Source organism: Perissodus microlepis, chromosome 18, assembly GCF_051167445.1.
Source record: "Perissodus microlepis isolate ML-2025 ecotype Zambia chromosome 18, ASM5116744v1, whole genome shotgun sequence".
NCBI lineage: Eukaryota > Metazoa > Chordata > Actinopteri > Cichliformes > Cichlidae > Perissodus > Perissodus microlepis.
The window spans coordinates 2,937,903-2,963,795 of record NC_140478.1 but is presented as its reverse complement, the minus strand read 5'-3'; the positions used below and the strand labels follow the sequence as shown (position 1 = coordinate 2,963,795).

General features: G+C 43.5%; 2 protein-coding genes across 7 annotated transcripts in view; one reads left to right on the top strand and one right to left on the bottom strand.

The window, feature by feature from the left end:
• LOC146367037 (disks large-associated protein 1-like) overlaps nt 1-25,893 on the top strand; it is a 168,374-nt gene that overhangs the window by 108,773 nt on the left and 33,708 nt on the right. The gene's annotated exons all lie outside the window — the stretch shown is intronic.
• LOC146367038 (E3 SUMO-protein ligase ZBED1-like) lies at nt 22,334-24,200 on the bottom strand. Its single transcript, XM_084912113.1, has 3 exons — nt 23,849-24,200; nt 22,816-23,444; nt 22,334-22,726 (listed from the first exon to the last, which is right to left on the bottom strand). Exons 1-3 carry the CDS (start codon nt 24,198-24,200, stop codon nt 22,334-22,336), a joined length of 1,374 nt encoding a protein of 457 aa, XP_084768239.1.

Sequence of the window (25,893 nt, the reverse complement as noted above, 5' to 3'; positions counted from 1 at the left end):
AACAGAAGACTGAGAGGCCTGATTGAAAAAAATTAAATGAGGTCAGGTTGAGTTAAGCAGAGGAGGCTGATATGCTGTGTAAGCCCAGCTAATCACCGCCTCTCTTTGTACTTCCTCCCATAGCCAAACTTTCCCATTAGCCTTCTCTGTGTTCTCCTTTGAGCTACTGAGGTTACACATGACATCAATGATATAATATTTTTTTCAGAAAGAAAAACTGAGTGATTAGCGATTTTGGAGTGTCTTCTCTCAGTATGATATTTGAGCTTTATTGCATTTTTTTGACTTTATTCCATATTGCCTTAGTCCTTCCAGTTTGTCATTGTTTATACTGACGAACGGAAAAAATCCCCATCCCTGTGTAGATTTAGTAGGCCGAGCGGTATGAAAAAGAGTTTGCCCCCTTGCTGATTTCCTATTTTTTGTATGTTTTGTATGTCACACTTAAATGTTTCAGATCAAGCAAATTTAAATATTAGACAAAGATAACACAAGTAAACATGAAATGCAGTTTCTCAATAATGGTGTTTATTATTAAAATCCAAACCTACATGGTCTTCTGTGAAAAAAGTGACAAAAGCCTTTAGTTGATCTAAAATGGTGGAGCAAGAGTATAGCCAGGGACTAGAAAGAAAGCATATTTCTTCTATACTGGGTTCTCTTCATAGGCTTCCTCTTAAATCCAGAATGGAATTACAAATTTCTCATTACATACCAAGTTTTGAAGAATCCCTTGCACAGTTGGCATCTGTAACAGCTACAGTAGCTGGTCTCTCTGATGCTCACATTTCTCTTCAACTTGTCCCAATACTATTAGCTCAACTGGCCAGTGTGACTGCCATCATTAATGCCTCTTTCATCTGAAAAAAGGACCCACTGATACCATAAAGGATATGGGACAGACTGTAAAATAATTGTTTGAAATTAATGCAGCTATGCTGGTCTGCAGTCTGCAGTGTGTTATAACAAAACTAAACAGTCAAATTTGTACTAACCAGTTTTAAAAGCCCAAAGACAGTATTCGCAGTAATTATGACATGTGTCATTAACATCAGCTCAAAGGGGTGTACGAATTATATTTGAAATGAACTGTCCCACATATTTTAACTAGCAAACAATCTGAGAATATTTTTCTGGTAGTAATGGGTCTTTTTATAGACCATGACTGACAGACCAGAAAACAATGTACACGGATGTCTTGATGCATGCTCAATCATCCAGGTAAGTAAATCTCCAAATTAGGCTTGTCTAGCACAGCACAAGAAGTCTAAGATCAGGTAACAAAGGAAGTTTGACTTACTTCTTTTTACATCGGAAACCACAGCAAAAATACAGAGAGTGTCCTCAGCGGCCAGAAGAGAGAAGGATGCGACACCGAGGACGTGGACAAGTGGGTGAAGAATTTGTCTGACAGACAGCTCACCCAAACTGAGAAAAACATCCTTGCTAAAGGGTTGAATTATGCTGTCACGCCGAGACAAATCCCCCTAGTGGCACTGATCACAGCCACAGAAACAGCAATTCGAAACAACAATATTGCAGAAGTCGAAGCCGAGCAACTACTGACGAAAGTTTCGGCCTGTCTCAGCAATGCAAAGCCCGCAGCATCCAAAATCACCATGGGGGAGAGGAAGGCACTCACATCACTTAGTAATGACAACAACACTATCATCCTTCTGGCAGACAAGGGTAGGTGCACAGTTTTGCTAAACCAGAAAGAGTATAATGACAAAATTTTGTCACTACTCAGTGAGCCCTGAAACGAGACCCAGGAAGTGGCTACAGGAAGAGGGTGATGGACTGTCTGAAGCAGTTAGAACAAGACAATGTGTGGCGGAAGTGTGGTCCGTGGGTCAGCTGCAGGGGAGGAATGGTGCAGTGAGCTCAACGGGTGGTGCTGGGGAGGCAGGTGAGAACACAGCTGGTGGCGTTTGGTCTGATGACAGTCTTTCCCCCTTTTTTAGTGAGACGGGAGACGAGAGGAGGGAAGCTTGGAACAGCCAAGACCGGAGCTGACCAGACTGTGAACTGTCACAAAAAGCAAAGTCAGAAATATACGTGACATCTCCCTATATCGAACTGTGTGTGTGTGAAGTGCATTTTACACAATGCTATTGACCGGACCTCATACCACAGGCTATACCCAGGTGAATCTACACCAAGTATGTATGGTTTACCGAAGATCAACTCGGTCACCTATAACATCTCCATGTTTCTGGCTTCGATCCTCAATCCGCTGGTAGGCAGCTCTGAACACCACATCCAGAACACTTTGGTCTTTGTGGAGAAGGTGAGAGATGTCATTATGGAGGCAAATGAAACCATGGTCTCGTACGATGTTACATCTCTCTTCACTTGCATCCCAGTCACAGAAGCGTTGGAGGTAGTTCGTAAGAGATTACAGGATGATCCCAACCTCAGCAACAGGACCACTCTCAGCATCTACCAAGTTTGTTTGCTTTTGGAACTGTGTCTTCATTCCACCTATTTCACATACAAGGGTCAGTTCTACAGGCAGAAACATGGGTGTGCCATGGGCTCCTCAGTTTCACCCATCGTGGCCAATTTGTACATGGAAGAAGTGGAAAAGAGGGCTTTGCTCTCCTACCCTCAAACACCACCAAGTCATTGGTTCAGATATATGGATGACATCTGGGTGAAAATCAAATCTCAGGATGTACCACATTTCACTGATCGCATTAACTCGGTGGACCAACACATCAAATTCACCAGGGAGGATATGAAAAGTGGCAGGTTAGCCTTCTTAGACTGTGAGATTTCCATCAGTAATGGGGGACATCTAAAAGCTGATGTGTACTGTAAACCTACGCATATGGATCAGTATTTAAGGTTTGACTCTCATAATCCACTGGAGCATAAACTGGGTGTCATCAAGACACTACAACACAGAGTAAACACCATCCCCACAGACACAGCGGCCAGGCAAGCAGAAGAACTACTGCTTTGACTTTTGTCAAAGCTGTGAAGGCACCAAAAGAAAGCTCCAGCCGATCCAGGAGAGAAGGACAACCGCTGCATAAGCGAAAACCTGTAGTGATCCCGTACGTGTCAGGAGTATCGGAACAGTGAGACGCATTTTTTCTAAACACCGCGTCTCTGTGGCTTTAAAACCCAAAACGCGCTGCGCCAAAAAATTGGTCCACCCCAAGGATCGGGTCCCCCAACACAAACAGAGTAACATAGTGTACGCTGTTAAGTGCAGGAGGATTGCCAGGATTTATACATCGGGGAAACCAAACAACCTCTGGCGAAGCGGATGGCACAACACAGAAGACCTACCTCATCAGCACAGGACTCCGCAGTCTATTTACACCTACAGGCCAGTGGACACTCTTTCAAGGATGAGGATGTACACATCCTGGACAGGAAGGAATGCTGGTTTGAGTGCGGCGTCAAGGAGGCCTTTTACGTGAAGAGGGAAAGACCATCTCTGAATTGAGGAGGGGGCCTAAGGGTCCATCTTTCGCCATATTACAATGATGTGATTGCAGCCATTCCCCAACTCTCTGTGAATGGTACTCATTGCCATTGATCAGTGAGCTTTGATCAGTGGTTGTTGATCAATGGTCATGAGAATTTGCATAATTATGATGAAGGAACAGACCTCCCAGCCCATTGTTCCTTCAGTGGGCTGGTTTCAGTCATTATAAGAGTGGGGAAACCTGCAGTCAGTTGAGACTGAAGAAGTCACTTGGATGAGTGACGAAACGTTTCTCCCACTGAAAACGCTACGTCCAGATGAACAGAATCAAGTTTTGGAAATGAACATGGATGTCCATGAACTAACTATGGAGCTGACTGCTTTTGCTCTTCAACACATTTATAGCTGACAAAGTAATTCATAGACAGCAATGTGCAAAGATTAGGAACTTCAGGCATTTGCATTCTTAACATCAAACTGTTCACTTCAAGGAACAGTCCTAAAAAGTTTAAAAAAAAAAAAAAAAAAAGTGCATTTGCATTCAAGTGTGATAATTGGATGACAAGTTCTTTTAAAACAATGCAAACACCTTTATGAAGGATGGAAGGTTGAGTTTGTAAAGATACAGTGGTGTGAAAAAGTGTTTGCCCCCTTCCTTGTTTTCTCACACTTAAATTTGTTTGATGATCTGAAACATTTACATATTAGACTAAGATGACACAAGTACATGGACACCAGCCACTCCCACCCGAGGAGTTGGTAAGGGTGCAAGGAAAAGCTGGGTCATGGCTGCCCTTATCCTGGAAGCTGGGACTGGCACAGGTGACGACTGGGTGCCCGTTGTCCCCACCTGAGGAACAGGTACAAGTGCGAGTCCCTGTTCTCGATCCCAGACCAGTTGAGTCCCAGCCACCCTCACTCGAGGCACTGGTACGGTTGCAGGGGTAGGCAGGAACCCAGCTGCACTGGGAGGAGCAGGAATAGGAGCCGGGACCGGCTGGGTCCTAGCCACCCTCACCTGGGTAACTGGAATGGGTGCAGGGAAAGGCTGGATCACAGCCACCCTGGGAACAGGGCAACAGGGAGTAGCTACAGATTTGGTTAGACCAGCTGAAGATATGCAAATGGACCTGGGCTGAGAAACAACAGTCTCTGCACAAGGAGCAAAATGCTTAGTCACTAGATGATGTTCCACAACAGAAGAGACTCTAATCTTAGAGAAAAGCTGGCTGCACTCCAAAAAAACAGTCTCAGAAGTGTTCAGTTCAGCTGGACACTTTGTTTTTATAGACTTGTGACTCAGTCTATGCTTCACAGGCTCATAACAATCACCTTGGACATTATCTAGTCCCGAGATGCAATAACCTCACTGGTTTCATTATCAGACTCAAAAATAAACTTAGACAGTTGCAAACACAAAAATTTCATCCATCCATCTTCTTCCACTTATCCAGGGCTGGGTCGCGGGGGCAGCAGCCCAAGCAGAGAAGCCCAAACCTCCCTCTCCCCAGCCACCTCCTCCAGCTTGTCCAGGGGAACACCAAGGCGTTTCCAGGCCAGCCGAGAGATATAACCTCTCCAGCGTGTCCTGGGTCTGCCCCGGGGCCTCCTCCTGGTGGGACATGCCCAGAACACCTCACCCAGGAGGTGCCCAGGAGGCATATTTGTCAGATGCCCGAACCACCTCAATTCAATTCAATTTCAATTCAATTTTATTTATATAGCGCCAAATCACAACAACAGTCACCTCTAGGCGCTTTATATTGTACAGTAGATCGTACAATAATAGACCTGCTATGAGCAAGCACTTTGGCAACAGTGGGAAGGAAAAATCTCAGCTGTCTCCTTTCGATGTGAAGGAGAATTGGCTCTACTCAGAGCCGCTCCCAGATGGCTGAACTTCTCACCCTATCTCTAAGGAAGACCCAGCCACCATTAAGAGGAAGCCCATTTCTGCTGCTTGTATCTGCAATCGGATTCTTTTGGTCACTAGTGTGAGGGGAGTAACATACACAAGCCCCCACACGAAAACTGAGTAAAATAACAGGTTTTATTACAAACTTTAAACGGAAAACCAACAGGGCTGTTTAACAGACCACTGTTAATACATAAATTCAATTCAATTCAATTCAATTTTATTTATATAGCGCCAAATCACAACAAAAGTCGCCTCAAGGCGCTTCATAGATACAGAGAAAAACCCAACAATCATATGACCCCCTATGAGCAAGCACTTTGGCGACAGTGGGAAGGAAAAACTCCCTTTTAACAGGAAGAAACCTCCGGCAGAACCAGGCTCAGGGAGGGGCGGCCATCTGCTGCGACCGGTTGGGGTGAGAGAAGGAAGACAGGATAAAAGACATGCTGTGGAAGAGAGACAGAGGTTAATAACAGATATGATTCAATGCAGAGAGGTCTATTAATACATAGTGAGTGAGAAAGGTGACTGGAAAGGAAAAACTCAATGCATCTTGGGAATCCCCCGGCAGCCTACGTCTATTGCAGCATAACTAAGGGAGGATTCAGGGTCACCTGGTCCAGCCCTAACTATATGCTTTAGCAAAAAGGAAAGTTTTAAGCCTAATCTTAAAAGTAGAGATAGTTTCTGTCTCCCGAATCCAAACTGGAAGCTGGTTCCACAGAAGAGGGGCCTGAAAACTGAAGGCTCTGCCTCCCATTCTACTTTTAAATACTCTAGGAACAACAAGTAGGCCTGCAGAGCGAGAGCGAAGTGCTCTAATAGGGTGATATGGTACTACAAGGTCATTAAGATAAGATGGGGCCTGATTATTTAAGACCTTGTATGTGAGGAGCAGGATTTTGAATTCAATTCTGGACTTAACAGGAAGCCAATGAAGGGAAGCCAAAACAGGAGAAATATGCTCTCTCCTTCTAGTCCCTGTCAGTACTCTTGCTGCAGCATTTTGGATTAGCTGAAGGCTTTTCAGTGAGTTTTTTGGACATCCTGATAATAATGAATTACAGTAGTCCAGCCTGGAAGTAATAAATGCATGAACTAGTTTTTCAGCGTCACTCTGAGACAGGATATTTCTAATTTTAGAGATGTTGCGCAAATGGAAGAAAGCAGTCTTACATATTTGTTTAATATGTGCGTTGAAGGACATGTCCTGGTCAAAAATGACTCCAAGGTTCCTCACAGCGTTACTGGAGGCCAAGGTAATGCCATCCAGAGTATGAATCTGGTTAGATACCATATTTCTAAGATTTTCAGGGCCGAGTACAATAACCTCAGTTTTATCTGAATTAAGAAGCAGAAAGTTAGCGGCCATCCAGGTCTTTATGTCTTTAAGACATTCCTGCAGTTTAACTAATTGGTGTGTGTTATCTGGCTTCATGGACAGATAGAGCTGGGTGTCATCTGCATAGCAGTGAAAATGTATGCTATGTCTTCTAATGATGCTGCCTAAGGGAAGCATGTATAATGTAAACAGAATTGGTCCTAGCACTGAACCCTGTGGAACTCCATAATTAACCTCAGTGTGTGAAGAGGACTCTCCATTTACATGCACAAATTGGAGTCTATTAGATAGATATGATACAAACCACTGCAGTGCAGTACCTGTAATACCTACAGCATGTTCTAATCGCTCTAATAGGATATTATGGTCGACAGTATCGAACGCTGCACTGAGGTCTAGCAGGACAAGCACAGAGATGAGTCCACTGTCAGAGGCCATAAGAAGATCATTTGTAACCTTCACTAAAGCTGTTTCTGTGCTGTGATGAGCTCTGAAACCTGACTGAAACTCTTCAAATAAACCATTCCTCTGCAGATGATCTGTTAGCTGTTTGACAACTACTCTTTCAAGGATTTTTGATATGAAAGGAAGGTTGGAGATTGGCCTATAATTAGCTAAGACTGCTGGGTCTAGAGATGGCTTTTTGAGTAAAGGTTTAACCACAGCCAGCTTGAAGGCCTGTGGTACATAGCCGACCATTAGAGATAGATAAAGAAAAAAACAGTCAAGAGTAAAAGCTAAGGGTTAACTGGGGCAAGCTGGCGGCACACAAAATAAAAGCTAAGGGTTAACTAAGGCAAGCCAGCATCACAAAATTCTAATGAAACTAAGTTCAGCTGTATACCAGGCAATGTTCCCTCTAATTTTTCATGTGTCTGAGCGAACACACAAACTCCCAGCAGATGTGTGCACTGTGGTCACGCCAGCATCGAATCCATCCAAGTTACATGGTTTATTAAAATAATCAAATTACAGCATTTACATTTATGTTAGACTACTTTTAATTAACTGCTTTAGCCCACATACAATGAAAATTAAAAAGAATCTTGACCTCAAATCATGACCTGTGTAGTATGTTAACACTATTGGAAGTAAAAATAACTTGAACTCCAATTTTGAAAAGACAACTTTTTTTTTTATAAAGCTCTGACTTGTATTATGAGTCTGTGGTCTGGGAGAGAGTCTGTAACTCTCTGTCTGCAAAATACAGTATATAATGACCAATGTTGGGCAATTAATTATATAGTCACTTCTTCAAAAAAGTAACTGAGTTATGCAAACAACAAAGTTTTTTGCAGCTGTTTACCTAAAAATGCAGCCAAGGCGTTTTTTAAATAAACATTTCAAACTATTTACAGAACAGTCAGCTGTTCTGCATCAAATTTGATGCCACACAAATTATTTGTGTCACTCCAAAAAATAATAATTCTGTCCACTATGAGATAAAGGAGAACAACAGCCTGATACCTGCAGGCCTGACAACAGGAGATGTATCACTCCTGTAACACCTGTAACATTCAGCAGTCTCCTCATTGTTCTGACACACACAACAAAACTATTGACTACACTACACACTAACTACACAAGATTTGCGCTAAACGTCGCAAATCTCCCACATCTCAAAACTCCGCCGTCACTCCTAAAACTTCCCCCCTTCCTAAACAACTAAATGCCATGTTGCCACATCATTTTCTGATTGGTCAACATTGTACATTTTTCGACCAATGGGAAAGGCTGGGGGTTTTTTGGTTTTATTTTTGCTCACAGGCTTTCGAGCGTTTTCCTCATAAAACGCCGTTTTTACCGCTTCTTCCCGCAGTAAACATAAACAACGATAGTATTCAGGAAAAAAACAAACATTTTTATCATAACTCTGGTTTTACGTGGCCTATCAACACAATTTAAAAACTGGTATAAAGTCCACACTTTTTCCGTCAATTGTTCCGTCTGTCCTGCTCACATCTCCAATGGTTGTACACGTTGTCATTAACGTGGCTTCACTCCACATCAGCCACGCCGCTTTGCTCGCTAAAACACTGGTGTCGGCACATAAGGACGCTGTCATAGCCTCTCAACGACGTTGATTAGCTGCATTTATACGAGTGTGAATTGCATCATTGGCTGGACTATGGGATAAGGTGGCATCGTTCTAATCCCATACAGGAGCAGCCAGTCACTTACTGACTAACACTGCAAAACAAAATTGTTAAAGTATTAATTTTAATTTCAATTCGGGTGAGATTTTGTTTTGTGCGCAACGCAGATTTTCTGTGCGCAGAGACCGTGCCAGCAGTGCACAATTGGTATCAGCTTAGAGGGAACATTGATACCAGGTTTAACAGACAAAGTGCAACACAGCGAACAGATTTGGCAAACAAAGTTGAAACGCGAGGCAGACGAGGAGGACACTGCATCTTCACTTCTGAGCAGCAGTCCCCGTAGTGTGAAGGATCTTCAGCCTTTTATACCCACAGGTGCACACAAACAGCCAGTCATTTTCTCTTGGAGTGTCATGGGATCTCCAGGCAGCCAATCGTCCGCGTGGTCTGGCACACTTCATTCTGCATAAAAGAGGGCTGGCATGGGTCACCCAGAAACCAATCACCCACGAGTCATAGCACACTTGGATTTGCATGAAAAAAAAAAAGGCAGTCTCACTCCCTCCAAGGCCCAGGGCCATAACACTAGCCACAGCTTGTGACCATAGGTGAGGGTAGGGACGTAGATCAACCTTCCACTTGGAGCAGGAACTCGTCCCTGACCCCGAGTGGGTAATCCCCCCTATTCCGAGAACCATGGCTTCATTCCCTCCGCTTCACAATCGGTTGCAAAACTGTTCCAGTGCGAGCTTGAGGCCATCACCCGATGAAGCCAACAGAACCACATCATCTGTGAAAAGCAGAGAAAAGATTCTAAGGCCGCCCAAGTGAAAGCCTTTCGCCACTTGGCTATGCCTACAAATTCTGTCCATAAAAATTACGAACAGAATCGGGGACAAAGGGCAGCCCTGGCAGAGCCCATCACCCACCAGGAACAAGTCCGACTTATTGCCGGCTCTGCGGATCAAGCTTTTGCAACGGTTGTATAACAAGTGAATGGCCCATAGCAATGGGCCAAACACCCCATACTCCTGGAGCATCCCCCACAGGACACTCCAAGGGACACAGTCAAATGCCAAGTCCACAAACACATGTAGACTGGTTGGGCAAACTCCCATGCACCCTCAAGTATCCCTGAGATGATAAAGAGCTGGTCCAGTGTTCCATGACCAGGACGAAAACCGCATTGTTCCTCCTGTACCTGAGGCCAACGGACGGACTCTCCTTTCCAGGATCCTGGCATAGACTTTCCCAGGGAGGCTCAGGAGTGTGATTCCCCTATAGTTGGAACACACCCTCCGGTCCCCTTTCTTAAAGATGGGAATCACCAAGAGGTACCTCCCTTGATCTCCACGCAACATTGTAGAGGTGTGTCAACCAGGACAGCCCTACAACATTCAGAGCCTTCAGGAACTCAGGGCGGACCTCATCCACCGTAGGGGTCTGCCATCAAGGAGTTGTTTAACTCCCTCAGTGACCTCGCCCCCAGCGGGTCATCTTCTTCATTCCCAGACTCTGCTTCCTCCACGGATGACTTGCCAGTGGAATTAAGGAGGTCCTCAAAGTATTCCTTCCACTGCCCAACAATTTTCTCAGTCGAAGTCAGCAGTGCACCACCTCCACTATACACTATGCAGGTAGCGCACTTTCCCCTCCTGAGTCGCCTGACGGTTTGCCAGAATCTCTTCGAGGCGGTCCGAAATTCTTTTTCCATGGCCTCTCCAAACATCTCCACCACCCAAGTTTTTGCTTTAGCCACTGGCCGCACCTGTCGGTACCTAGCAGCTGCCTCCAAAGTCCCACAGGCTAACCAAGCCTGATAGGACTCCTTCTTCAGCTCACTTCTGGTGTCCACCATTTGGTTCGGGGGGTGCCCCCATGACAGGCGCCAACCATCTTGCGGCAATGGAGATGCTGAACATGGTCCATTCAGACTCAATGTCCCGAGCCTCCCTCGAAATGCTGTTGAAGCTCTGCCGCAGGTGTGCGATGAAGATCTCGCGGACCAGGGCCCCTGCTAGGCGTTCCCTGCACACCCTCACTGTACTTTTAGGTGCGCCAGGTGTGTCCAGCATCCTCCCCCACCACCTGATCCAACTCACCACCAGGTCATGATCAATTGACAGCTCAGCCCCTCTCTTTACCCGAGTGTCCAAAACATATGGTCTCAGGTCTGGTGATATGATTACAAAATCAATCATCGACCTGTGGCCTAGAGTGTCCTAGTGCCACATGCGCTTATATTCAAACATGGTGTTCGTTATGGTCAAACTGTGGTTTGCATAGAAGTCCAATAACAAAACACAGCTCAGGTTCAGATCCCGGATGCCGTTCCTCCCAATCACGCCCCTCCAGGTCTCGCTGTTGTTGCCCACATGAGCACTGAAGTCTCCCAGTAGGACAACAGAGTCCCCAGGCGGAGCACCCTCCAGTACCCCACCCAGGGACTCGAAGAAGGCTGGGTACTCTGAACTGCCACTCGGCGCATAAGCGCAGACGACAGTCAGGATCCATTCCCCAACCCAGAGGTGTGCTGCCTCAGGCTCCTTCCTCAGCAGAGAGGTGACATTCCATGTCCCAGTTGCCAGTCTCTGTGGCTGGGGATCGGTCCGCCAGGACCACAATGCACCTGACCCCTACGTTGCCTCCTGTGGGTGGTGGGCCTGCAGAAAGATGAGCCCATGTCCCTTTTTCGGGCTGTGCCTGGCCGGGCCCCATGGACTAAGGCCCCCCCACCAGATGCTCACCCTCGGGCACCCTCCCCGGGCTGGCTCCAGAGTGGGCTCTGGTAACCCTTTCCCGGGCAGGGTAAACGTTTCCCTCGATGGTCTTCTCATAGGGGTCTTCTGAATCGCTCTTTGTCTGGTCCCTCACCCGGGATCAATTTGCCATGGGAGACCCTACCAGGGGGCAAAAAGGCCCAAGATAACATAACAATAAGAACCTGGGATCCTTGGGACAATCCTTGGGACAATCCTTGGGACAATCCTTGGGACAATCCTTGGGACGATCCTTGGGACGATCCTTGGGACGATCCTTGGGATGATAAGGTAGCGATTAGCTACCTCATTGTGGGGGATAAGGTCCCCTTGTCTCTTGTCTCTAAGGGGACTAAGAACTCCATCTCTGTTTTTATAGACTTGTTACTCAGTCTCATGCTTAACAAGCTCATAACAATCACCTTGAAAATTATCTAGTCCTGAGATGCAATAACCTCACTGGTTTCATTATCAGACTCAAAAATAAACTTAGAAAGTCGTAAAAACAAAAATTCATGGAATTATAATCACACTCAGAAACACAGTCACAATAAACATCCTGTTCAAAAACAAAAAACTGTCCAACACTGTCCAGCTCAGAAGTTAAACATTTCTGAGAAATTCTGTTTGACGTGAACATACAAGAGTCACACGCTGCACAGGTTGAATAGCAGTGGTGTTCACCTTAGGGTGTACGTCAGAACCACAGGAACCTCAAATAAGGTTATTCCTTCTTTACTGTAATTTTTTAACACAACAGCAAAGTAATGCAACCACAGGCTTACAGTTGTGTCATACAAGAACTTGTAGGTGTGGGAGTGGGTGTGTGTGTGGGCTGTAAACAAAACATATACAGAGTGCTGATTATAATAAACATTCAAGTCATGAATTATGCTTCATTAACTCTCTTCCAGTATAACCAGAAATATAAATGAAAATTCCTGTACAGTGGAGCCCCAAGTTACGAAATTAATTCGTTCCAAAGGGTCTTTCGTAAGTCAAAATTTTCGTAAGTCAAAATTTTCGTAAGTCGACTGAGGCGATGCTGGCTGAAGACGAAGTTCTTGGTGGAGGAGGAGGTGGCGGAGGTGGTGGAGGCTGAAGAAAGTATACATACGTACGTGTACATGTACATATTTTAAGTAATTTAATTCTAAACATTAAAACTAAAACTTACATTTACGTTAATTAATGTACGGGCATTTTTGTTACGCAGGCATTATGCAGGGCAGAAATATTGCCGTTAAGTGCCTTCGTAACTTGAATTTTTCGTTAAATGGGGTCTTCGTATCATTTTTTTATTATTTTATTTTATCATTTTTGTGCACAACTTTCCTAGACTACTCACCAAACCAAAAGGTGCCTTATATATTTTGTAAATACACCCAATACATCGCAGAAGACCAAACTCATTTTAGCTTACAGCTTAGGAGTGTGTAACATAACAGCTAGCCTTAGCAGCATGAACTAGCCACATAGTGAACAGATTAATAAACACTCCACTTCTACACAAGCTGATTCCCTAAATGACAAAAGGTTCAAGACTGTCCTTTCCAGGCAGGAATTAATGTGTACTCACAGTAAGTGACGCATACAACTTAAACCATGCCTAGACGTCCACTGTCGAGTCAGTTTGCAAGGTGCCTCTTGCTACGTGTTAGCTTACCCTCCATGCTCTGGACCATGTGCCCAATAGCTAGTGATGGCCCATTTGAAGCTGATGTTCCAGGCACATGTGTAAAAAAACACAACACACTGCTTCAGAAACACTGTGTCGAGGCTTGGTTTGTCTGAACAGAGTCACGTGACCAGTGACGTCCGAATTTTCATTCGGCACGTCACTGCTTCAGTACCTGATTTAATGGTTTATAAGGAAGTAAATGTATAAGAAAGTTTATAAGGAAGTGAATCATTGGCAGGATTTGCACAACACACACACACACATAATACATGTTAAAAGCACCATATCAGCCTGATATCAGACAGAACTGTGACATGATATCAGACATGAGTTGTAAATTCAGCTCTATAAAGTGGGCAATTATAATGAAGCAGGTCATTGTAAGTTGTAGATTTAAGCTGCTCTCCATATTTTTGGCCATCAGATGTCCCCAAAAAGTACTGTGTTGAAAGCTTTATGTAATGAACCATTTTTCAATACAAGCTTCAATGCTTCAGAAAGCTTCATTTGGCCATCACTACCAATACTGCAACTGCGCTTTCTTGAAAAACCTGAAGTGGGAAAACTAAACGTATAACATCTGAAACGTGGAATATGTAGAAGAACCATGGAAGCAGAGCCACGTTAACAGATGTTAACAGACAAGCTGACGAAGAACAAATGACAGCTCACACCATAAATACACACAAGGGTGACAAGGAAAGAGGGAACACACGGAGAACAGAGCTGGGGTGAATAAACATAATGACCCAGGAGGAAGCAAAACTGAACACACTGAACACAGGACAAAATACTGTCAAAAGTAAAACAGGAAACCCTGAGACATAGACCTAAGACACGTGGGTTTGACAGAACAAGAGTGATAAACAAACAGGGAGGCAAAAGAGGAGACAGAAGGAGAGGAACAGGAGAAGAGAGGTAAGACGAAACACAGTGACATGACTAAGACACAAAGGGGATGAGTGAGCGAGAGAGAGGGACACAGAGAGATACAAACGTGGATACAAGACACAGAGGGGCGAGACACACGTGTGACATGACAGACTATTACACTCAACCCATGGGTGAGAGAGAGAAAGACATGACGGGCTGGGGAGAACATACATGAACGCACAACACAGAAAGGGGAGACATGGAATGAAACATGGGAACGGGAGGTTTTAAGACTTCTTGATAACAATGAATTTCAAGCCCAGTCCAGCCTAGAAGAAATAAATGCATGAACTAGTTTTTCAGCATCACTCTGAGACAGGATGTTTCATATTTTAGAGATATTGTGCAAATGGAAGAAAGTGGTCCTACATATTTGTTTAATATGCACATTGAAGGACATATGTAACTCCGCAATGACAACACAGGCACGGCTTCTTCAAGACGGGCGCTTCGCTGCATTTATTGAACGCCGTGAAAACTACAAACATAAAACACAAAGGCTTTAAGTGCTTCAGTCTATCAAAAGTAACACTTGTGTTTTAACAACAAAAAAAAATTACCTCGTGGCCGCCTGCCACTTTGGAGGTCCTGGAACAATAACTTTACAGTCCTGTGCATTCTAATTGAAAACATAAAAATGTTTTCAATTAGAATGCACAGGATAATTACAACACCATACATTACAAATTTTCACAATATTACAATACAATTATATCAACTACCTTGAACAGCTGGTAGACTAACCAGGCTTTTGCAGATAGCTCGCTGAACTCCTTAGCATGATTATTAAACGTGGGCTCACAGCCTATATTATCACGCCCAAAACCTCGCGATAATAGCGGTGTAACAAAAACTTGTTCTTTGTGACAAGATAAACATGTCTCTTGTACAAGAAGACGCACCTTTACAATATTGTCCACAGAAATGTACAAGCAAGAACATTTTAACTGCTGGAACCATCTATTAAACTTCTTTATACATAAGCCATCTCTGTGACACTTACAACATATCCTGGTCAAAAATTAAGATTCCTCACAGTGTTACTGGAGGGCAAAGTAACACTATCCAAAGTAAACATCTGGTTAAATAACATATTTCTAAGATTATATTAGAAGTGGTTAATGAAGAGGATGGCTAAATTGATGTTTTGTACTAGTAAAAGAAAATTTTGTTACAAATGTTTTTGCTTTGTTTTGCTCTTAGCTATAAAAGAGCTTTTATAACCCATTTCCAGTACCAGAGATATGATTTTGTTTGGGGTATCCTTTAATTTGATTGCATTGCATTGTATTGATCGCATTGTATACTAAAGTAGATTTTAATACCTCGCAAAACACCAGATCTGTCAATACAACATTCCCTATGTATATTTTGAAGTGCAGAGGAGAAATAAATAGCCACGTATTTTATCCCCTACTAGCCCTAATCTACATTTTCTTTTTTATATGCAACATTGTTTGTTGTATTCCTAAACATGTAGAAGAAAGAAATCCAGATTATCCGAAGTCATGGATCAACCAAAAGAACTGGCTTCTAACAGCAAGAGGCTAAAGATAAGAAATAAGAGAGATAACTCTTTATTGTTATTGCACAGTCACACCTAGTACAATAGTGCAACGAAATTGGAAAACTGTCCTACGTTGGCACTACGTACAACACAGTAACTTAATAAATAAAAAGAAATAAAATGAATGAGTGTATGACGGTACTAGCTTAATAAATAAAAAGAACGAGTGTATGAATAGAAAGAATGAGAGTATGCTTCTAAAAACAAACATCAGTGAACGTTTAGCATTCTGCTGATACATTGAAAACCATCTGATGAAGTGCCCTGACCCCATCTAAAAGCAACCCGAAAACTGTGCTGAAACACGCTATATCCGAACACAAGTGGAAGAGCGGAGACAGGCTCACTGCTGTGAAAAGCTGACCCAACAAAGTCAGGGAAGAGGAGGGAGGCTTTTCTTTCTGTAAATTTACATGTTCCATGTTTGTAGTGATCAAACAAATAAGACTACACATACAAGTAGCAGAAACTAATTTCTTCTGCTTCTTGTATCTGGATTCAACCTTAGAAAGAGATTCAGGAGCTTGGTCATTTGGGAGGGGCTCAATCTTCAATGAAACCTGCAGCTTCAGAATCCGTGAGGTGTTGGCTTTCAGCACCCAATGGTGTGTCCATGTACATGCCGTCAGGTAAACGGGGGGATCCGTGCTTTGTGTGTACTTCTTTATGTGGAATCCGTTTATCTGCCCTCATTTACTGTTTTAGCTGTTTGGCGACTAAAATCCGGAAATCGATTTTTTAAACCCAGCCCTACTAGAGACTGTGCTGGCCATTCTATGTTTTCAAGCTTACCATCTTGTTCTTTTTTCCTGAGGTTGTTCTGGCATAGCTTGGACTTATGTTTTGGGTCATTATCTTGGTGTAAGTTGAACCCCTGACCAACTGGTGCACACCAGAGGATACTGTATGGTGTTGCAGAATGCTGTGGTAGCTGTTTTGGTTCAGGGTGCCTCTCACTCTGTACAAGTCACCAACCCTGGATCCAGTAAAACAGCCCCACACCATAACACTTCTTTCTCCATGTTTGACAGATGATGCCATACAGTGTGAAACCTTCTTTTCGCCTACTCGACGGTGTACAAAGATCCTGCATGATGAACCAAAGATTTTAAACTTTGATTCATCAGTCCATAATACCTTCTTCCAGTCTTCAGTAGTCCAATAGCAGTGTTTCATGGCCCAGCCAAGCCTCTTTGTCTTATTCTGACATCTTACCAATGGCTTTCTTGCTGGAACTTGTTTTGTCAAACCTGCAGCTCGAAGTTCCAAGTCGAGCTTTAACATGCAACAAGAAGAAATAGGAGTGAGACAAAACATTTTGTCAAAACAGCCTGTTTCAGTTTTCATTGTTTTCAATAAATTGCATGCTCAAAAAATGTTTTGTCTCACTCCCATTTCTTCTTGTTGCATGTTGAAGCTCTACGTGGAACCTTTTTAAGATCCAACCATGCAAAATATGATTTTTTTTGCCATTTTTCTAGTGGTCTTAAACTTTTGATCTGGACTGTATGATGGTCTGTCTTTCTTCCATTGTTAATTACCTTTTTTATGCCATTTTTGCAGTGTAATACTGCTTAACTGATGCTTATGGGGGTATGGTATCTATGTTTTTTCCAACACTGTTTTTATGCAGAAAGAGGAGGTTGTAAGTAATCTGGAAAAGTCGCTTTGTCTATCACTTCTCTTTGGCCTTTACAAGCTTTGCCATGATCCTATCTTTCAGGTCAGTTCCTCTCGCACTCAACGATCATTCTTGGGGCTTGGTACCCAATCTTGGGTGGGGACGATGGTGACGACTCCCCCCTGACCTGCAGTCCTGGCTCACCATAGCATATGTGCTGTACCTCGTCAATCTCTAGTGAGAGCAGTTCTTTTTTCTGAATGTTAGAACACTGAGCTACTATTTCAATCTGGATGCTGGGTATCGAAGATTCCATTGGTCCGTTATCCTAGTCATGTAACCCCTTCCACGGGGGTTACTTGCGTAGTAGCATTCCAGCAGCACCCTATATTCATCTCTTGCCCACGTATGCCTTCTTGTTCTAGTAGCCCACTTCTCAGCCCGTTTCGAGGTTAGCCAGGCGGCTAATTCTAATGACTGCCTGACAACTGAGGTCGGTGACTTCATCAGAGAGGGACCGGCGATCAGCATTGCAGAGCACGACGTTCGAGCAGCGCTCAGGAGAGTGAGCACAAGGAAAGCGGCTGGGCCAGACGGCATCACCGTCTGCTGCGGTGCTGTGCTAACCAGCTAGCAGGTGTGTTCACTTCGATTTTCAACGAGTCCCTGTGGTCCCCACATGCTTCAAGAGATCTACTATCATCCCTGTCCCCAAGAACAACAAGCCCTCATGCCTGAATGACTACCGGCCAGTTGCACTGACCTCGGTGGTTATGAAGGTGTTCGAGAGGCTGTTGAAGAAAACCATCTCCTCTTCCATCTCCTCTTCCATCCCAGACACCACAGATCCCTTCCAGTTCGCCTACTGACCCAACAGATCCACGGAGGATGCCATCGCCCACGTCCTGCACACCACCCTCAGCCACGTGGACAAGAAACAGGGTAACTATGTGAGAATGCTGTTTGTTGATTACAGCTCAGCATTCAACACAATAGTGCCTGGTAGACTGTTCACAAAGCTGAGGGATCTAGGACTCAACAGCCGTCTGTGTGCATGGGTGTTGGACTTTCTCACTGGCAGAACTCAGGTGGTGAGGGTGGGTAGGTGCATCTCCAACAGCATCACCATCAGCACGGGAGCGCCACGGGGTGTGTCCTCTCGCCACTGCTCTACTCCCTCTACACTTCAGACTGTGTGGCCACCCAAGGCTCCAACACCATTGTGAAGTTTGCTGACGACACATTGGTGTTGGGCGCCATCTCCAACAACGATGAGGTGGCCTACATGGATGAAGTGAAGAATCCGGCATCGTGGTGCCAGGACAACCACCTCCAGCTGAACGTCGGCAAGACCAAGGAGCTGGTGGTGGACTTCAGAAGTAGTCAGCACAGAGACTACAAGCCCATTATCATTAATGGAGCTCCAGTGGAGAGTGTGCAGTCCTTCAAGTATCTCAGTGTCCACATCTCCTCAGACCTGACATGGTCTGCCCACATTCAGGTCCAGACAAAAAAGGCTAGGCAGCGCCTGTACCACCTACGACAACTGAGGAAGTTCAGAGTCTCTCCAGTGATCCTCAGGACTTTCTATACAGGCGCTGTGGAGAGCATCCTCACACAGAACATCACATCCTGGTATGGAAATAGCTGTGTCAAGGATACAGATTTTGAAGAACCCGTCCCATCCCAGCAACGAACTGTTCCAGCTTCTGAAATCAGGCACAAGGTTCGACACCATCCGAACAAGAACAGAGAGGCTCAAGAGGAGTTTTTATCCTCAGGCCATTCGTGTGTTCAATCAGCCCCCCCCCCCCCCATCATCCTTAAGTGACTGAGACAGGACTCATTACCACATTCTCATATCATCCTGAATCCTTCTGGCCTCGCTATAGCACAAGACACTTTAACACCCTCCTCACGCAATGTACACAAGCTGTAAATTTCCAGATTGTTTTATTTTGTTTTATTTCTATTTATATAATGTACATAACTTACCCACTTGCAGTACATAATGTCCTCCTTATATATACTCATTCACTGTATATAAAGTTCTGTCTGTCTCTCTCTTTTTTTCTTTACACAGTCAAGGAGCGTATCAGGTCACATTTCACTGCGTGTTATACCTGTATAACCATGCATGTGACAAATAAAGAATCTTGAATCTTGAATCAGTATGTCCTGGTTCCTCAACACGTGACGTGGACCTTGTTAATCTGGGCAATGTCCAAGCGAGTATGGTTTCATTTTTCTGTCTCTCACTCATGTCCAAGGTAGGCTTGGTGAGCATGGAAGATCTGGCCTAGGGACCCTTACTGGATGCAGATGCTAGCTGGGAGTTGAACCCATGACCCACCTAAAAGGCTTGTAGTCTTACCACTGCGCTATCTATTAGTATTTTGTTTGTTTGTTTTTTGTTCTTTTTTGTTTTTACACCTAAGTAACATGGATAAAAGGAAGATAGGTACGAATTATACTGGACCAAACAGCTGTGGACCAGTCCATCTTTTACAGTAAAAAAGTTCCAGGGTCTTTTTGGCTTCAGGCTTGGAACATTGGTTTGTACTTATGTTTACAAGTCACCGAAATTGTGGCTTTCCTGTTGTGTTTAGAGTATTGCTCCAAGAGGCTTTTTTTATGCGGCTAGTTAGGCGTTGTAACTGCTGATAATCATGTGGCTACCGGCTACCGGCGAAAATAACGCAGGAAATCGGTACGTAAGCCAATTTCTGTCTTAGCGCATTTGCGCAGCTATGTGTTTTTGTGGTTGTGGCTCATTCACTGAACTTTGGTCAGAGCATGGTGAAACTTGGTGTTTGGAGTCAGTAATAGCTCTGGAGGATAACTAGCCTTTCTTTAGCCGGTTACATGAAGTTTGAAGAATTTCTTGTTTGGTTTTGTTTGTTTAGCGGACTTGTGCGCATTTACGCAACTGCTCGTTTAATCATGGCTTGTTTTCGTTGTGTTTGGTGGTTGTAGAAATGGTTTATATGAGATTTTGGCTGAGATTCAGAGGTCTCTGTGGATACCACACGTGGGACTTAAATTTCTCACCCCACGTTATAACCGATTAAACGTGATCTCCTCCTTTTTGCCCCTGGTACCGGGGCGTGGGGCTTAAGTGGCTAACAGAGCCAACTGGATCCCCTAAATTGAGGTCAAAAGTTCAAATTTTCTCATTTTTTTTCCTGAATGCTTGCAGCAAAGTTGTAAGTCTTAAGGCAGAGAATTAAGTACACAAATAGTAGGCTAGTGTTGTTTTCTGAGCCCAAGACCAATATATCCAGACCCACAGGTCATCATCTATGTGTATTATGTCCTTCATTGGCCAGTTCTTTGACTCAGTGTTGCAGAATTCCCTCCTTTTGATCCAAGGATCAAATATTATTGTTAAATATTATTTTTGCACAATTTCTATGTGCATTATTTATCCAGGTTAAATTCTTACTGACATAAAAGATGTATTTTTCAAGATCGACCACAGATTTCTAAGAGCAGTTATTGTCGACTGTAGTGAAGTGCAGAAGATAGTGATAAGGGTTTCATTTCAATTCAGTGACCATGAGAACTTTTACCATGTGAACATGTAGTTGAAGATTTGTCATTTTGGAGGATTTTCAATTTTTTTAAATTATAAATAAAATGTCTTCACAGTTAAACTTGTTCCTTTAAATTGGCTGCATTTTCCATCCAATCTACCAGTCTCCAACGGGAAATGTTAAGGTTATTTTGTCAGTAACATACAAGGATGTATAAAAGGACTATATTCCTTATACTACCTATAAACTACAAGGCATAATCTCAAGAGTTTCCCTTCAGTTAATGACTGATCCACATGAAAAACTAACCAGAGAAAGGCAACAACTTAACTTGGTCATACTTTAAGCTTTTCCAATAATTTCAAAGAGAACACAGACTGAGGACAGTCGTATTGCTATAATCCTGACCACTGTTATTAAAGTTGCTATTTTAAGGTTGTTGCTCATGCTCACAGCACTCCAGCTGAGACCAGTATATTAGTGCTGTTAAAATTTATTCTGACATAAACCTGATTAGCATGCTGTGGACTAACAGTATGAAGCATCTGAGACTATCTGAAAAAAATATGTCAATAGAGTTGCCAATTTAACCAAGGCAAATTTCTGACATTTTGAAACTATTCCAAATTAAATTAAATCGAAAACAGATTAAATCAATGAATGAACCACACAAAATGAAATGAAGGCGTTTTTAACTCTATTCTTGGCAGTGATTGTTTCCATGCTTGACACTAGGGCTGAACGATTATGGAAAATAATCTAATTGCGATTTTTTGCCCCAATATTGCGATTGCGATGCGATATGCGATTATTTTTTAAGGTCTTTGTCTTCTGTATTATTAAACAAAGACAAGCAATACATCATATAGTATGGCCAATACTATATTACATTCATTTTAAACTGTTCTTTCCTGGAAGACAGACCTCTGTTATGATGACATGAGGTGATGCATGAATTGATGACTGACATTTTTATTTAACTTCTTCAATCACAACAGTATATTTGAACATACACAATAGTTTATTTTTAGCTTACAAACATCTGAGCATAAAGTGCTGAGAGGGAACCCTGGTGTAAACATTAAAATGAAAGTCAGTACAATGTGCAGATTGCAGAAATATACATAAAAAAATCAGTGGCTTTACCACACTCAGTTTTTCGACATCTGTGAACTACTAGACAGTCATTAAATTAAAAAATAATATTAAATAAATAAAACTAATAAATAAAAAATACACACATCTTACTGATCTCTGCAGTCAGTAACATTACACATAAAGTGCAAACATAATAGCAATTGTATAAACACACACACAAACACGCCTTTAAATTAAAACTGGCTGAACATCTTGATTATCTGCAGTAAGTAACAGCAACACAGCACAAACTAAAGTGCACAATGAGTATGGCTCAGCTAGCCATAATCATCCTAGCTCACAGGTTTTTTGCTAGGAAGACCAGCATATCTACTTTTGCTGGCTTTAAGGATGAGCGAGTGCAGGTCATTATATTCCCTCCAGTGCTGAACAGACGCTCTGAGGGGGCACTTGTGGCTGGCACACACAGATATTTGCGGGCCATCTTGCACAGTCGTGGAAAGTGAATGTTGTGCACCTTCCACCAGGCTAAGGGATCATCCTCTCCGTCAATGACAGGGGTCAACAGGTAACTATTCAACTCTGCCTCCACGACATCTTCAAGAGGCAGAGGCAAAGCTGAAGAGGTCGCACTGGTTTTAAAAAGACTACCAAGAGTCTTCTTTGCCTTTCCCCCAGAGGCCTGTGCACTTGGAGAATTTTGAGCAGTTTCAGTGCGAGACCTCTTCTCCTGCCAGATGGGAAGAGAGACATTAGTTTTGCAGTTAGCTTATATATAAATATTATGTGTTTGTGGAAATATAATTTTCAAGGATTTACCTGATTATGTGTACGTCTAGCCGATTCCACCATTTCTGTCTTCAGTCGGGCCTTAATGGCAGGAAGGTTGTCTGCGCTGATGTATTGCGTTTTGAACCTAGGGTCCATGAACGACGCAACATCCAAAAGCTCCTGGGTGTTGAGGTCACTATACTTGTCGTTGAGGTATGCCAGGACCTTGGTTTTAATTGATCTAGTCAGATCAGTGTCCTCAGCATCTTCAGCCAAGACTGATGTTGCCAGAAGATAGAGAACTGGCTTGAGGTAGGAGATGCTCACATACTCTTCTCCAGAAAGAGCATCAGTAAATTCGGAGAGAGGATGCAGTGCCTTATGAATGGACTCCAACACTTCAGCATCCTGCCAGGTTGGGATGAGGGAGCGTGCATGTCGGTCACCTGTCAATACCTGCGATATGGCTTTCATCTGTTCCAGCACTCTGGCAATCATTTTCTCTTTGGACCCCCATCTTGTAGGGCACTCAGTAATGAGAGAGTGCTCAGGAAGCTTAAGCTCCTTCTGTGCCTCAGTGAGTGCTGCCTTTTTCTTCCAACTGTGCGAGAAGTGCCCCACCAACTTCTTGCACAGCCCAATTGCTCTTGATACTCTACCATCTTTGATTGCATTTTCTGGAGGGAAAAAAAAATAAAGTAAAAAGTAAAATTAGTGTTAGACATACAATTGCAGTTATGATGCAAGGTTTCACCATTTCTCTCTCTCTCTCAAATTCAAAGTTGCTTTATTAGCATGACTATGGGAACAGTGTTGCCAAAGCTATTGTTACATACATCATGACATACAAGAACATAAGACCATAAGACAAAAACAAAAAAGAAAATACATAAGAAGAGGTGGGTACATCAGTGTGGGGTTGACATAACATATCTAGAATTAACAGCAGTAAAGACCAAGATAAATAATAGTGTGGTGTGTTTGTGGGAGAGAGTGATACACAGGCTCGCGCATACATGCATGCACACGCACGCACACACTCTCTCTCTCTCTCTCTCTCTCTCTCACGGCAGTAACTTACCAATAGCAAGATGTAATCTGTGTCCGAAACACTGGAGCCTGGTCCATTCGTTCAGCTGTGCTGCTTTCACCATATTTGACGCGTTGTCCGTCGTTATGCAGACAAGGTTGTCTTCAGGGAGATCCCAACACGCAAGCCCCTCTCTCAGGCCAGCAGCAATGTTTTCCCCTGTGTGGTCTTCGGGGAAGTAGGCCGTTTGTAGGCTGCGAGCTTCGAGGTGGAGGTCTTCGGTAATGTAATGCACCGTCAGACTTTGATAGGGCTCTGCTGTACGGCTTGACCACATGTCTGTTGTCGCCGCAAAAAACTCAACAGCCTTTAACTCCGCTGCAACCCTCCGCCTACATTGCATATGTAGCTCGGGTATTGCAGTCTGACTGAAATATGTGCGGGAGGGCATTCTGTACCTCTTATCCAGTGTAGTTACCAAATTATTGAACCCAGGCTTGGTCACCGTATTGACGGGCATCATGTCTTTCGCGATGCAGTGGGTTACTGCTTTGGTGATTTCCACGTGCCGTTTTGAAGTGCGTTCATATGGCGTAACACCTTCAAACAGTTCGGTCAGTGATCCTTGCCGAGTAACGTTACTAGGTTTATTCTGCACACTACTACATACATCTATCATACTCTGTTTTGTGCTGAGTCTTAAGGTGCTGGTACAAATTCGTAGTGTTTCCCCGAGATGTAGAAACTCTACCAAGACAGGTTTTACACAGTACCTGACTCTGTGCGACATCATCTCTTTTAAACCCAAAATATTCCCACACGGCTGATGAGCAGTTCCTCTTTGGTACTAGCATCCCCGCAGGCTCTGGTTCTGTTGAACCTGAGGCCATTGTGTAGGCTACAGCTTTGCTTGCTAGTTCACTCTCGGTAGACTGTTTCAAAACTTTGCTCCCCGTGTCACGTGACCAGAGTGCAGCCTCTGTGGTTAGACAATCTCGTTTGATCATATCACATGTTTTACTCGCGCATGTCACGTAAACAGAGTATAATCGCAGCCTTTGCGGTTAGAAAATTGCACTTGATCATGTCGCGATATTATCGCAAATGCGATATATCGTTCAGCCCTACTTGACACTATTGCAACGCAACAAAGCAGCTGTTACAAATAGTTGAAATGACAAAAGGTTTTGATGAGTGACAGGGTGGGAGTCATAGAAAATTTCAAGGTTTTACGAGGCTTCATCTGGTCATCAAAAAACCCAAAGGGCACACAGCAAGAGGGAGAACACAACAAAAAGCAATAGAAAATGAAGAAAATTTATACACACACAGGATAATCAGGGAATAGGCAACAGGCGGGAACACAGCTGAAACTAACACAGATAATGAAACTGGGGAAAATGGAACTAAACCCAAAGCACACAGGACAAGAGATGTAAGACAGGAAATAACTAGCATTGAAATCGAGATTAAGACACACATGCTTGACACAAACAGACGTCAAGACACAGTGAGAAGACAAATTAGAAGGAACCGAATGGAAATACAAAAGAAATAAACAAACCTATCAACTAAACCAAGAACAGAACAAACGGCACAGAACACATGGATCACAAGCAGAACAGAAGCCTATGATCTGAGAAAGAGCAAATGCCAACAACTGAGCAACATGTTATTGTGTGTGTATATGGATAATAGCAAACACTGAAATACATTTCTTGCACACCTCAATTCATTTTTTTCACTCAAATTAAACCTTTTGCTCAAAATAATTCTCCAGTCCGAATGATATTCCGATGTCAGGGATATGCTGGTGGTGTGGATCAATGAATCACTGTCTCAATCACTCTTGGCATACAGCTTGATGTCATCCATGTACAGGAGGTGGCTGAAAACTGCTCCATTCCGTAGTCAGTATCCATAGTCAGTCTTATCAATGATGTCACTGAGAGGGTTCAGGCTTATGCAGAACAGCAGTGGAGACAGAGCATCTCCTTGGTCGATCCCGCACTTAATGGTGACTTGTGCTATGGACTTGACGTTGGTTTCAAGTGTTGTATGCCACATCCCCATTGTATTCCTGATGAAGGCTCTTA